Consider the following 16,354-nt stretch of genomic DNA (forward strand, 5'->3'; position numbering starts at 1 on the left):
ATAACTGATTGAAGTGACGGGTGATAACAGGTACATGGGCGAATTTCTGCCCACTAATAATTCCTTCGAAGACCAAAAGTTGTTGTGTGAGACTGTGAAAGGATATCTGACAATTCATAAAAAAAAATGACTGTTACTAGATAAGAGAACATGAAAGAAAAATAGAAAAAGTCCAAGTATTACCATGTTTTTATAGGGATAGAATGAATAAACACGCGTGAATGTACGGACTGTTTCTACTTTATTCGTGTTCTCTTATCTAATGACATTCAGTTACTTTTTTGAATTGTCAGATATACTCTTACAGTCTCATATAACAACTTTTGGTCTTCGAAGGAATTATTAGTGGGCAGAAATTCGCCCATGTACCTGTTATCACCCGTCACTTCAATCAATTATATAGAGGGATTACTCGTGTTTTCCTTTTGCGTTCGTCATTTCTGATTGTTGAAGCATTGATTACGCCTCTATCGTAGCAATGATCTCTGCGCTAAAATAATATTTGGAATGTGTTTAACCAGTTCTATCAAATAATATGTGATAATGACTGGCACGAATATTGTCCTTTAAGATCTAATTATTCGTATTATTATTATTTAAGCTGTAATCAGGGGCGGATTGGGGCCGGGAACCTGCCCGGGATCCCGTGTCGGGGCGGCCCCTTTTACTGACCGCGGAGCCCAGACGGGGGGGGGGGGCTCTCCCCCGGGAAAATTTTGAAAAATGAACCCCAAATATGCGATTTGGTGGCATATCTGATTATAATCTCTGTCAAATAATATATCTCATATTTAGGCCAAAACCCCGACCTGCAAATAATTTACAACCATCATCGTCATATTATTAATTAACGTATTATCATTGCATCGTCAAGAGTCAAGAGAATTTATCTGGTTAAAAAATGGGACTGGTTGAGACAATTTTGATTTTGACCATTCCGAATTCCGGCCCACACCCAGCACACCCGGCCCAGAAAGTCTATTATAGCAGCCCATTCCAGACTCCAGTGATGGCGTGTCGGCCCGTTAAAGCCACCGGCCACATACAACATGATCATCATCGCTCCATGGCCGGTCCAATACCCCCTCCCCCCCCCCCCCGCCCATATAATGTTCAGCAGAAAAAGGTTTTTTAGACGAATTGGACAAAATTATTTTTTTCATTTTCTGCCGACCGGCCCGATGGCCCAATCCGCCCCTGGCTGTAATAATAAGTATATTTCATACTTGTACGAGTATAGCTGTATTTCATAGTTCACTTATACATATTATACATATGATTTTATAGTATCGTTATTATTACTATTAAACCATGCTTTAATACTGTTTTATACATTGTATTTATTATATTACTTGTATATTTGCAGGGTTTTTCTTGTTTACTTTGGCCGTAGACAATGATAATAAACTATTTTCAAAGGAAAGAACCCTTGTATGTGGTCATTATACCCCCTTCAACATTAGTCAGCCATTTATTGATTTAATTTTAAATGGGCGACTATTTAAATCCAGGCTGTGCGCAAGCCATCCGATCGCGAGGGTTTACAGAGTCGATTTTGAACTTGTCATGTAAATAAGTCTAACTATATAATTTCTATAACATCTAAAGCCGAAATAAAGACTTGCAAGGGGCAGATTTTGCTCTTGCATAATGTAATTTAATTTTAAAATAAAATGAATTATGCAATTGGGTTTAACGTCCAGTGTACTACGTAACTACAGGGATACGGTATACCGTTTGCCGTGTTATATGAATGAAAGATCTATTTGACAAGGCCAAACGCATAATTTCCGCAAGGACACGAGACGTAATTTAAACAGTACTGTTAACCCAAGACCTAGCCCTACGCCTTACACTAACTCTAACCCACAATCCTCGGCAACAATCATATATGCCCTAACCCCACATTTCGTGACCTTGGGCAAATATGCGTTTGGCCTTATCAAATAGATATAGCCTTCTTTTACGTGTGCGTGTTATTCAAACGATCTTATTAGGTCTAAATCAACAAATTGACGTGTCGATAATTCTTAGAAACTAGAGTGTGGAAATCAGTTATTATTGTTTTCTGGTTTCAGTAAAACACTGACTTGTGTACTATAGATATCTATACGTTGCATGTAGAATACAAGAGTACGTTGTGATAGTGTTCAGTATTATATCATGGCAATTTGGAAACCAGTCTAAAAAAAATTATCTGTGTCAAGGACGTTAGGCTTTGTTTTTAGACTTTTTGTATATCGAGAGAGAGTTTAACGTACTCCACTCTTTTATTTCAGTAAGTCGCTTGCGCGTATGGGTCTTTAGCAGTGGGAAGAATCCGGAGGGCCCGGAGAAAACCCACGAGGTTGGACAGGCGACCCTACTCCTTGTCACGTACAACCATGGAATCGAAACCACGCCAGTTGACTAAATGACAGACCTTATGATATAACCTCCTTTTTTTGTATATTTCAGCCCACTTGATGTGAAATGTTAGTTAATGTGGCCCCTGAATCGAAATGAGTTTGACACCCCCTGGTCTAAATATTAAGGCCACCTGCAGATTTCGGCAAGGTTTACGAACGACTAGATACCGTTCCGTGCCAGGCTCCTGTCCTGCACGCACTGCAGACATGGGGGAAATAACAAGTCTCCTCGAAGTTTGATTATTCATATGTGTGCACAGTGTGCTGTGAGCGAAATTTTGCAAGTACAGGGGCACTATAATACGACCTACCCTTTTTTTTTGTATTTTTTGAATTCCAACTGTCAAAGGTTCTACGCTGTACGCGGGGGTGGGGACGGTGCTCGGTGTTTTGTCCCACCCAAACGACTGAGACTGCCTTGCCAGGCACTCCCTGTACCCTTGGCAAGAGTAAACCGCGTTGGATTCGAGGAATCTTCTTCTCTGTCAACACGGGCGGTTGGATGGCCGAATGGTTACCACGTGCGTGCTGTATCATACAACCTGTCATTGAGTCAACTGGCGTAGTTTCGAATCCCCGGTTGTACGTGACAAGGAGTAGGGTCGCCTGTCCAACCTCGAGGGTTTTCTCCGGGTCCTCCGGTTTCCTCCCACTGCTAAAGACCCCTACGCGCAAACGAATTATTGAAATAAAATTAAACCATATGTTAGTCCCGAAATGACCTAGTTTGTGTCATGTGGACGTTAAACCATCTCCCTCTCTCTCTCTCTCTCTCTCTCTCTCTCTCTCTCTCTCTCTGTGTCAACAATGGTGACCTCGAGACGATGTTGAGTCGGATCCTAGTCGAGTTCCAAATCGCTGACTTTAGTACCGAATCCAGTCGAGTTCCAAGTCCTCAGAAAGCCCGAGTCCCCTTCAAGTCGACAGTTCAGCAATTCACGAGACGCAATAAATATTTCAAGTCGAGTCGCAATTGTCGGGTCATTTAAGTCGGAGTCGTATTCGAGTCGCGAGACTCGAGATCCCAGCTCTTGGGAGCCTGGTTGGAGTAATAGCCACCTTAACAAGTGAACACATTCAGGTATTTAACTTAGACGTTCGACGTTTTTAAAAGATGATACCATGAACTGTCGTGTGTTTATCTATATTTATTGTTTGATTACAGAACACAGTGGTTCGTCGTCTTCGAACAACAATGGACAGATTCAAGGCGTTCGATATAGAAAACAAATATTGCACAAAATTTATCTAGGCGAGAAATAAATGTCATCTCACACGATGGAAAAATAGAAACGGTGTTAAACATGACTTTAATTACTCTGTATATTCAATACAGATCTATATTTCGTTTCGGTTTTTTTTATACTTTCGATCGTTAAGACAAGGAAAACGATCAGATTGCTGTATACCAATAGTTTAAATAATAAGTTAGAAATACCACAACAAGACCGGGAACATTTAATAGAAATAAATAACAAATGCAGAATGGGCACAGGCACGGGCACAGAGGGGGAAACTGGCGCTTGTTAATTTACTATATTTTTTTTGCGCGTAGGGGTCTTTAGCAGTGGAACAGGCGGCCCTACTCCTTGTCACGTACAACCGGGGATTCGAAACCACCCCAGTTGACTCAATGACAGGTTTTATGATACAGCGCGCACGTGCAAACCATTCGGCCATCCATCCCCCCACCCCATTATTAAAACAAGGAATCAATCTAGTTGTTACTCTCGACGACAGAAATGTAGGTATATACACACCGTTGCGATCATACGTAGTTTAGAAGCTGGGTTATTGGAGATATGGGTTTTCAAATAGCAGAGATCTTGAAGATCCAAGACATCGACCATAATATTATGTTGGTTTATACACCAAGATTTCGATCCTAAGTGGTTTACAAGCAATGGGTTATTTATACTTTCAATGGCTTACACTACATGAAGAACTGACTAGTTGTAATGTGAGGTCGCGTCGGTGTCACTCGAGCCGCTTTTAACCCTATGATGTCAAACATTTGATTTGTCAATCAGTGTTGATGTTTCTACTTACCGTAACAGACCGTTTCATTGGTTAATCCCTCGCATCATCTAGAACGCGGGTTATATATAAAAACTCTTCCAGATCCTTGTGTAGTAACGACAAGTAAACGAAATTTTGAACTATAAAAAACAAAACGAAATATGATCTATGTTTTGATCAGATTGGTTTAAATGCTGAGATATAGGTTTTGCATAGCGGAAATCTTGAAGGTCAAAGATGGCCATCATACTTTAATTTATGGAGTAAGTGGTGCCTATCAAAAATGAAAAGCTGATGTAATAGGTAACATCTGCGGAAGATTGTCTCTGTAGTCCAATACGTTCACAACCATTCCAAGTCTGATCACAGTTGTTAGACCAGGGGATTTTACCGCTGTTTTAACCGAGGTTGTGACACTATGGAGACAGATATGTGACACTTTCTTCTAGGCGTTTCTTCGACTTCACGTTGTGGGATCAATTATTTCAATCATCAATTAACTGACTCTGGAACACCGTTTATGTTGTTACTAAGTTTATATAATTAAACAAATAAAGCAAACTACAAAGTTATGATAGTACTTTTCGAGTTATTAAAATATCCACGGTCTGAGTTTAATGTCCTTTCTAACTCAGACCAGAACGGCTTAAACGTGGACAGAGCCACATACTTCTTGATAGCTCTACATAAGGTTCGCGCTAGGATGATGTGTTTACCCTAGCCTCTCAGCCGGAGAGGCTACGATATTCCCTTCTCTGGCCGATCTATGATATCTGAAGGTAAATCAAACCATATCTCTCCTATATAGATATTATAATGCGTCATCTATAAGGGCGGGACAATTACCATTTTTGGTAAGTGTTTCGCATAAGCACCGTTTTACGTCAACACTATTCTAGTTAATTGTACTAATCTGTGCACGAGATAACTGGACTATAGTACCCTACTTCCAGCAATGGATACTGACATAACTGTCGGTGAGTTAGTCTAAGATAGAAGTAGAATAATGCAAGCTACTTCATTACCCTAGTTTTCGTCACACATCATGTAGGTAACGAATTTCTATATTAAACAGAACACCTTTCTTAAAGCTATAATAAACCTTATAGTATTACAATACGCCCCTTTTCAATGCGTTAAATAAGCAATGTTGCTTAATTAACGCTTATTGTTTCACATGCAATAAATACAATACAATATCAATAATTAAAAGCACTGAATATGTCCATTAAAATGTTAAGTCCTAATTCTAAAATATCATTATACTGTAATCCTTTAGTGGCATTTAGCAATTGGAAACATAACAAAACTGACACAGTTATATGGGACAACAATCACTGGTTTATTATGCACAATGCTTGATAACGATAAGAGAATACTTATCGAAACGTTGTGCCTGTGTATAATAAACCAGTGATTGTTGTCCCATATAACTCTGTCAGTTTTTTTTATCATTATACTGATAAACATGCTACCATAATGTAAGTTCACTGATTCACTGTCAATATAAATTCTCGGTTATACGTTCCAACACAATAAAAAAAACCCTACTGTTTCAATGTCAATAAGTTCACTGTTCCTAACACTACATAATTTCAGGTCCTGTTCAGAATTGTTCTGTTTCTTGCACTGTAAATTTTGGTGATTCGTTAACACTTCTTTCATTTCCTCTTTAGAACTATATCTGCTTATATGCCGGAATTCCTCTGTCTGGTTCGTCGTTGCTGTGCGTTAAGATAGGTAGGCTACATTACTTCCCGTAACCGATCAGTGTACTTGCTTAATCAGACCACTAATTATTCAATTACATTACCCTTAATTTATGACATTTATTTTAATATTAATTGGATACGGTTAAACCTTATAGTATTACAAGGTGAAATGAAATGAAATGGAATGTCGTTTAACGTCCTACTGTTCCGCCATACAGTGTGCTATTTCGGAAAGTATTCTTACACATACGCGTATTAAAGGCTCTGGTAGGCCCATCACCGACAAGCCCCGACCAGAACTGACACGGCTTTTCTCAATGATAGCTCTCAAAGTATTGCAAAAAGGGACCGACAAGGAAAAACATGTTTTAGATATGCATATTATCCATAAAATTAACAAATATGTTTAAGTTCTCTCTTCCAAATTCACAAATTCATAGTCTGCTCGTTTCAATGCTAGGTTACTTCCTAAGTCGTCAAGGTAACTGTTGATGTTGTAGTCATACTATACGAATTAGTAGAATCGCTTTGTGATGCATCGACGCATTTGCACCGACCTTTGATAAGTTCAAAAACTCGAGCATTGCAAACAAAGGAAAGAAAAAGAAAACCTCCTTGACTTGCGTTGATAACAATAAAAATGTATATAAGTGGTTCAGACTGGGTAATAATAGCTATAAACCCAATTAACCAGGTAAAACCAGTCAACGAGGACATTTTAACGTACACAAATACATGACTTCTATCTGTCTGCGAGCTCGTTAAATTGGGTCGATTTTTTATTACTCGAATGGTGAAGATGAAAAACGCGATGTTCATTACGACTATGAGACCGACCGGAGTGGCGAATGCAACGCCGATGGCCAGCGCAGATGACAAATAACAAACATTCCCGCCATAACCAATAGAAGCGCCATTTGAGATCGCTGAATGTACGCTAATTGTCACGGCAGCAATTAAGGCGGGAACACCGTAAATGTAGACACTATATCGCAAGAGCTGACGACGTTTATGGCTGGGATCATCCCTGTTTCTCATGGACGTGAACACGTGGTACATGTGAAAAGAGCAGACGTTCATGGCGCAAAAAGCACTCAACCAAAAATAGTGAATGAGTACCCCCATGATTTTACAGACGACCTTCACCTCAGTTTGTCCCGATCCGGCCACGTAGAGAAACTGGGCGAACCACAGAGAAATGACCAAATTCATATTGTTCAGTCCTGGCATACTCCTTAACGATTCGAAGACGCAGTAGACGACGAAGACAAGTATCAGGCAAATTAGCGAAAGGGCGGTGAAGACGACGGAGACGATAGCGACAGGTGTAGCGTCTGAAATAGGAACGTTTCGAAAGTTCCTTTTCAAATTCAGGGCCATATTATCCAAACAAATCTTTACCATTCCGCCATCTTCTATGCGATATTGATCCCGGGGGATCGGTTTGTTTTTCCAGTCAAGATTCAACCCACCATATTCGTCTATTTGAAATTCACCCTTTTCTAAAAGAATTTGTGGACACTTCATTAGACCATCCACTGGAATATACACAACCCCGGCGTCATCTCCGGCATCGTGTTCATTCCGATCGAACTCTGTTTTCTCGAAGACCTCAATGCACGACACATTTCGGTGGACGAAACAGTCCATGGCCCCAACACAATTCGCGAAGATAGATTCACGAGTAGTTGACAAGCCCCAGGTATTATTGTCGTCTGATAGATTGAATGACGTGTTTCCTATCCCCAGTAAAATGTTTTCAAACTCCACAACCAACGTGGGTCTTGCTACCACCAGGTGTGAAAGAAAAAAAGCCATCTTGGTTTCTCTTGTGCATTCGGTACTATTTGATCTGAAATCCAGCGCCAAAACCTCCAGGTAAAAGAAAATTGATCTGCTCAATGGACCATAAAAGAGGTACCTCTCCAGCAAGACCATGATCTTGTCTGCTGATTCTCGTGCTATATCTGTATGACTGGAAGAAAGTCTAAAATAGAGTCTATAGGCCATTCCTTTGGCCTCGTCGAATATTGGAACACATTGATTATTCTTAAATTGTTTGCCATAACTGCAGTAAATTTTTCGACATAGTTTCTGAAATGTAAAGAAAAAATAATTGCAAGCCTGCGATGGGTCAACTTCTTACTGAAAGCAGTAGTTGGCGGAAGAATCCCCCTAACAGCGATGCAGTAGGAGCAAGACGCGAAAGAAATCCTTCCTTTGAAAATAGTCCCAAAATAAAATCCCCCAGTAACACGTCCTGGAATAAATACTTTTATATAGTCTACACCGTCTTGTCAGTGTGTTGCTAGGGGATTTTAGTTCAGGAAATGTAAAGAATACTAACGATAAAACAGATACATCTGAATTCAATAAAATGAGAAAAGTTTTAAAATATTAAACCTGTCCGTGACCTTTCACCGACGAATGGTTGTATTATTAAGGAACCGAGCGATTGCCATTTTACGTTTGGTCATCCCAATAAACGAAGGTCTCGAGATCATAAATACAGCATCAGATAAAAATTACCATGTTGCACCTGTTTGAAAGAAACTGCACCGGTGACCAATCACCCATAGAATCAATTACAAACTCCCGTGTTTAAATGGAACAATCCTATAGAATATTTTGGATCTACAATTACTGAATATATCCTCAAACGCGACATCAGGGTTACAAAATGATCGCCTTCCGACATAACAAAAATCTCATCTCAGTGACCCGTAAAGCTGTTCTTAAATTGAGGCTCTAAACATATTGGCTCGCTACGCTGACAGCTTCACGACCCCCCCCCCCCCAACACACACAAACACACACAAACACCGTGCATTTCATTTGTAAAATCTGATATATGACTTTCGAAATATAAATGGATAAATGTTCATTAAGAATGTATACCATACCTTTTTGTTATCAAATATTTCATCAGGACGGCAAATGTCTCGCGACTTGGCAGGCGGTGTTTGTTGTTGGTCATTTTCAAAATCTAACAAAACGGAAAAAGCTTTCGGGAAAACTTGTCGATTACCCTTGACACATTCAAGAAGTTTTGAGTCGTTGGCTGCATTACAGAGGTAACAAAAGGGGTTCGCATATTTTTGCCCATCGACAATTTTTACAGCTGTATATCGAGAGCATGCAACTTCTACAGATTCATCAAACACAACCCACAGTCCAGTAACGTTACATTTAGTAATGGTGGACGAATCATCGAAGCACCTTCTGACGTTAATATGCTCCGGTGTCGAGAAAGACACGCTACAGTTAGAGTTTTTACTAATACTCTCTACCATTTCTTCTTTAGAATTAAAAATAAATCCGATATTTGACGAACACGCAATGCTCAGCTGCCATGGCTGTACTCGATGAACATTCCTACAGCGTGCACAGTTGACGTTTTTGTAAGTTGTTTTATTGTCAAAGGCAGTGACTGGACCGAGCAATGGTGAATTCCGACAGGATGCAGAAAGGTCATGGTTCTTGTCTGGACATGAGGAAATCATCTGATATCCCTCTGATGTCGGGAGTTTCGCACGGTATATATCATTGGGAATACCGCGATACAAGATAGAGTTACAAGAAAATGGTGATTTCTGTTCTGGGTTGATTAATCTGTGGTCCGCACAACAATCGTCGTAGAGGGAGCAATCATCGTCACAGTAGCATTGTTCACAGGGTTCGCAAAATCTTCTTCTGTATCCATTACAGATCCCTGTTCTTCCACAATATTTTAAGTTTCTTTCAAGTAACCATTCCGACCAATTTCTGTTCGGGTTTCCGGTAGTAATATCAGCCAACGGATTTTTTGAAGTAGTCGAGGACATTTCTATATTACCCGTGTAACCCGTGACGATTTCTTTGTTCACCGTTTCCGTAAGATCCAAACGGCACAGGCAAAACAGAAACAGCAGAATTGTCAAACTCTGCATTTTCGAAAATGTCAAATCACAATAAAAAGATAAAAACGGAACTGAAACATCTGAGAATGAACAATTTTTCTAACCTCAAGAATATATGTATGGATTAGACTACGTAAAAGCATGTAGATTTTGTTTGAAGAGTGATTTGAAGTATGGGTCTGTTCCGTTCTATATAGCCCTACAGTGATTACATAACGGAAATTATATTGATTACGTTAGCAAGAGTTCTACAGATACTTAAAGACTGAAGTACTGGTAGCAGATTTGTAGAATCTCGTGTTGTTAAAGAGACACGGCATCGGAGGATAACGGTGCACAAGATGTCAATCTTATTTAACACGGTAAAGATATCTTAGTTAAGGAAATGAAATGAAATGAAATAAAATGGGGTTTAACAACATCCTACTTTTCTGCACCAAGCTGGCTAATAAAAACAGGCCTACGTCATACAGCGGTGCTGCGACCTACTCTTATTTCTTTTGGGTAGGTGGCCGAATGGTTAGCAGTGAGAAGACATAGGAAGACCCGGAGGAAATCCACGAGGTTGGACAGGCGATCCTACTCATTGTCACGTACAAGCGAGGAAACGAGACCACGCCAGTTCACTCAATGTTAGACCTTACGATCCAAAGCGCACACGTTAAACCATTCGCCCATTGAACGCCAAGGATCGGTTTACAGGATCCCCTGTCTCTTTAAAGAAGTTATAATAACTGGTGGAAAATATGATCGATTAATTGATCGCGTCTCGTCTTTAATTCGTTAATTAATTGTTTATTCAATGAGTGCGAATAGAAGACTCTATCTCTATGGGGTTTAACGTCTTACTTTTCTGCCCCATCCGGGGTAATGAAAACGGGCATTCGACATGCAGTGTGTTATAAGGGGAATTATGCTCGGGTATTTTTTGCCTATTTTTATTTCGATTTCCAACTATCAATGGTACAATGTGTTCTCAGTTGTACTTGCCTTCCGAAAGGCTGGATATTGTTCCTTGCCAGACTGGTTGGTTCTTTTTTGTCCTATCCAAACGACTAGACGCATACCGTTGTTTTCCAGGACCTCTGCACCAATAACAAAGGAACCATAGCATGTTAACTATACATGTGATTGTAGGGGATGATATTATGATGTTATTCAAAATTGATTTCATTTATTTTCTTGGTCAGTCTTTATATAGACCATAGGGATCTAAATAAACGCCAAGTAATAAAAAATGAATGAAACGGGGTTTAATGTCTAATTTTTTCTGCTCCTTCCCTGAACATGTGATAATGTTGATAATCATTTTACGCATAAGTAAAACATTATTATCTAGCAGCGGGACAATGCCTAAAATTGGAAATTGGCGGGAACTGTTCTCCTAATTTGTGATCATGAACATTATCACATTTCCACCAAATTTTAGACATTGGACAGCACACTGATTACCACCTACAAAAAATGGTCTGACCCCCCCCCCCCCCCCGCCCCCCACACACGCGGCCAATCCTTGAGCCAGGGAACTTGAGTAACAAGTAACATGATCTGCTAACGACAATTTATATAAGTCTTGAATTGTTTTCATATACCTCCCATTATTTTGTAAATACATTCGTTTTATATAAACTAAAATATTATTATACAAGTTTTGAGTTGTTTTCAGATGCTTCATAAATATTTTTTAAACCGTAGTTTTTGTATTATTTCAGTTTCAATTAAACTCATTTCTTTTAAAGAAACAAGAAAACTATTTAATTGTTTGCGTAACAACAGGATAATACTTTGCACCATAAACAATTCAGTATTGGTTTTTGCTGGTGGAGGGGATGGGGTGGTGTAATCAAAAATATTTTTATTTACTCGCGGAAACACTCGCACACCAGCAAAAAGAATAAATAATCTCATTTTTGTTTTGCATTCTAATTTTCAGGTCTTTACATCATAAACAATTAAGCAGGTTCAGAGTTCTATTCGCCCTGTAAGAACTCTGGGCGAATCCCAGCTTTACATTGTTACTCTCGAGCAGCATAAAATCGACCAAAGTTCAATTCCACAGATATATCTTGGTAAATACTAAACGGAATTGAACCGTTTTTAGATTCAACTTCCACTTATTGTAGTTTGCAATGTTCCTGTAGCACAGTGGAGTCAAACATGTTTCCAGATCCGGCCCGCCAAGAGTTTAAATGTGGCCCGTGGAACAAATTTCAACAAACTATACGTGTCGATAATTCTTAGAAACGTGTCGATAATTCTTAGAAACTAGCGGTAGAAATCATTTATTATTGTTTTCCGGTTTCAGTATGTCATAGATAGCTAAGAAGTTGTATGTAATACAAGAGAACATGTAATTTGGACGTTTGGTTTAGTTTTTAGAATTCAGACCCACTTGATGTAAAGTTTTAGTTCATGTGACCCTTGAATGGAAATGAGTTTGACACCCCTGTTGTAGCGCTTAATGACGCATTGGGGATTTCATGTAGTAAAATTTGAAATAACAATAAGGATTTACGGTATACAAGACTTGAAAAGAAATGAAAGTAAACGAAATGAAAACGAACGTGGACCAAGCAACGTTCAATGGACAATGGGCGGGGTGGGGTGGGGCTTTTACATGCATGTTAACGTATTTACGACACCCACCTGGTTTCTCGTCCGATCTGAACGACTAGACACTGTCCCTTGCCAGGCCTTCTGTCCGGCACCACTTCAAGGGAATGCAAGACGAAGGGCCTTGGCGGGAACAGCACCTGGGGTTCAGATAGTAGAAAAAATTCTTTACAGTTGGAGTAGGCGAAAACGCATCTGTTGGTGCAAAATTATCATCATAGCACACTGCTGTTGAAGGAGTTGAAAGGAATTGACTAACTCTGCATAGAATGGGGAAATCAGACAGGTACTTTCTCGCCACCGGGGGCGCACCGGTTTAACGTTCACTCGACACAAACTAGGTAATTTCGGGACTAACATATCGTTCAATTTTATTTTAACAATTCGCTTGCTCGTATGGGTCTTTAGCAGTGGGGGAAACCGGAGGACTTAGAGAAAACTCACTCAAGAAGTTGGACAGGCGACCCTACTCCTTGTCACATACAGGCAGGAAATCGAAACCACTCCATTTGACTCAATTACGGACCTTATAATGCAACGCGCACGCGTTAACCATTTGGCCACCCAACCATCCAGGTTAGTAGAATGGGGCGTGTCCCCGAATTGGCAGTTTAACTGTGTAAATATGTTTGATGTGCATTATGGTTAGTTTTTCTCAGGGAGGGAAGAGAGTCGTCGGGTGGGGTGGGGTGGGGTGGGGCACTGTGTCCCACTGGTATAAATACAAAAAGACATGTCGTACTGATATATTTATTTTTTTAGAGCGTCTTTTCATTTATTGTTACACATATAACATTTTAATCGAATCAATCTAAATGAAATTTATAAATATCTAGAAGCTAGAATATAAATGATATAACCGGAGAATCATATAACTGAGTCAAATAACCGAATAACCGTATCACTGGCAATAATAACCGGATAGCCTTCTTGAAGAACCAGCAGGACAATTTTGACAATTACATGTATTACCAACCAAATATTGGTTACCCGTGCAACAAAAAGATGATGATGAGCGTTTATGTCTCCCCAATCCCCCAGAAGCCCGACCATATTCCATTACATCCTGTCCTTGCTGCCTTATCGACCGTTTTTATACGCTCGCTGCAACCTTAGTGCAGGGAAAGACCTTTGCAAAGAGTTTAAAATTGGGTGTTTTTGGTACAGAAGTAGATTAATCTGACTCCATCGTGACTTAGATGGTCCATTCATTGTATATAGAGGGCTGGATAGACCTAACTCTGGCACTCTCTGAAACCATACAAAACTTGTCTTTAGACTTACATAGATCATATGGTAAGTACTCCATGTTCGCAGCGGACCTGGGATTGTTCATTCCATACCTAGTGTTGTAACCGGTCAATATGGAATGATGTATTTGGTACCACCTGGTTGTAGAACGTTGGTCAGTCCAGGATCGACAGGAACTTTTACCACAATATGCTCAGTAGCCTCTACTGGCAAGTGCCGTTCAAACTTTTTAACGAAGAAAGAATAGCCCGAATCATCTGTTGTAAATGCTGAATTATCTTGCAACCACTTAAAGTTTGGTATTTTCAGAGTGGCTTCATCCCCTTTGATGAGTGTGTCCAAGGCAACATATTGGCTCCGGCTACTGAAAGAGTTGTGGGTATGTAGAAGGTATCTTTATTGCTACCAGTTGTGTCAGACCTGTAGCTGTTGACCTTTGTGATAGCAGTATCAGATGGCAAGTTCAAGGCATTTGTACATACGCTTGCCTCTGCCCCGCCATTCAAGTAGGTGATAATATTGCAGTAGTCGTTGACAATTCTCTAAATATATAGAGTAGAGACCAATTGGGAGACGACGGCTGTATTCATCAAAACAAGCTATCGATTTCTCGTGTCTCATTGTAAGCTATCTGTAATTTTTCTGTCATGCCGAAAGCTAATTTAGCTTGTGCTAGAGACTCTATAATATCAGTTCAAATTGAAACTCCAAAATCTGTTCGTTAATCGAAATATATTTGGTCATGTCCACATGAATGGTCAAACAACCACCCTTTCTTGCGTTTACAGCTTCAAAAATCGTAGAATGGACAGTTGTAACGCTAAAAGTAATATCACAGACCTCTTCTATCGCTGTCTCCCAAGCTGCACCAAGCGCAGCAATATGACTTTCTTGTATTGCGGAATAGTAGTCAGTGTAATTCTGTAGGAACCGTTTGGATTTGTCTACAATACCAGGATCATTTCCATTCAACCTATAAACCAAACCAAGTTTCAAACATGCCCTATTTTTGTTTTTTTTGTTTTAGCAAAACCTGCATTTAAAAGTTGAGCCACGGCGGCTAAGCGGGTAAAATTGTTGTTAAAAAGGCTATTAATCTAACAATATTCACACCAACAATATCATTGAAATCGGGGCTCCCTAAAATATGCTCTAATGGATTGCAAGCGCCAACAATTGCCAAAACCAATGAAGCAATATTAGATAAAAGAACGACTGCTGTGGCACCGAAGAATGCCTTATTGAAAAAGAAGGGTAAGCTTATTTGTCAGTGGTTTCGACCATTCTTTTATTTGAAGATCAAAGTTGTTTAACATTCCTTGAACAAAAGCGACATCGGCTGAAGCTTTTTGTGTATCATAGGTGGCCAGGGAGGAAAAATAGTTTCCGACAGCAGAAAAGTTATCCTGTAGGTAACTGGAGATATCATCAATTTTATCGCCGAGAATATCAAAATAGTTTGCTGCTTGCATGTTGAGAAATTCTGATATCTGTAGTTGTTTCACTATAGGTAGGATGTAGTTGGCAGTATGATCTAGATTTTTTGTTGTAACGCCTTCTGCGTTACTGGCACCCTTAACAAACAGGAAAACGGCGTCTTTTAAAAATGCCATTATGCAGTACACTTGTGTATTCTGGTTTTACATGTATTATGTGATTGTCGCGGGCTACTAGAAATGCCCACCTAGGCACTAAGGTGATGGGGGGACGCAGTCAAGTAACGTCTGAAATTCTTTCAAATCGACATTGGCTCGAAATTCTTCAACTTAATATCTTATGTATGGATGGAAGAATTTTGTTTATTTAGGCAGATTTCAAACCGGGTAGTAGGTTAGAGGTAGCTCACGGAATATAGTTAATTAGAATTTCATTTATCGAGAAATATTTGTAAAATTAAATCTTGTCGGTGTTTACCGAGTTATTTGTAATCGTCATAAATGTAAAAACACAAACTGACACAGTTGGAATTCGAAATAAAGAGTAGGCTGTCTTCATTAGCCCGTTTGGTGCAAAAAGTAGGACATTAAACCCCATTTCATTTCATAGATAAAAGGCCAATATGGCCAGGATACCATCACATTACATAATAATATTTCTTTTTTAAATATAATCAATTTATACTGCTGTTTACCTAGATAAGAAACCTCATCTCTCAGCCCAAACACAGTGCAATATCATCTCAACGTTTTTAGCTACGTTCTCGTATTAAACTAACGTTTACCGAGTCTTAAATGTAAGTTTTTACTTGTGATTATATTATTGACTATAATGGGATATTATTATGGCCATATTCATGTCTTTGTTATGTGTTAGGTCGCGCCTATATTTCACAATATACATGTACGTAAAGATAACCGAGCAAAGACCACACCCACCAATTTGCGAAAGTAAAAGTTTATTTACATGTCAAAGGGGCCACGTGATAAATGTCTGATTTGACTTCCGGGCATGC

At 39.5% G+C, this 16,354-nt stretch overlaps 1 protein-coding gene across 1 annotated transcript; it reads right to left on the reverse strand.

Annotated features, from left to right (window-relative positions):
* Window positions 1-6,236: 6,236 nt before the first annotated feature.
* Window positions 6,237-7,519, reverse strand: LOC130010588 (uncharacterized). The gene is made up of 3 exons (XM_056098333.1): window positions 7,372-7,519; window positions 6,697-6,867; window positions 6,237-6,241 (listed from the first exon to the last, which is right to left on the reverse strand). The coding sequence occupies exons 1-3, from the start codon at window positions 7,517-7,519 to the stop codon at window positions 6,237-6,239; spliced, it is 324 nt and encodes a 107-aa protein (XP_055954308.1).
* Between the last annotated feature and the right edge of the window lie 8,835 nt (window positions 7,520-16,354).

Source organism: Patella vulgata, chromosome 1 (assembly GCF_932274485.2).
Source record: "Patella vulgata chromosome 1, xgPatVulg1.2, whole genome shotgun sequence".
Lineage (NCBI taxonomy): Eukaryota > Metazoa > Mollusca > Gastropoda > Patellidae > Patella > Patella vulgata.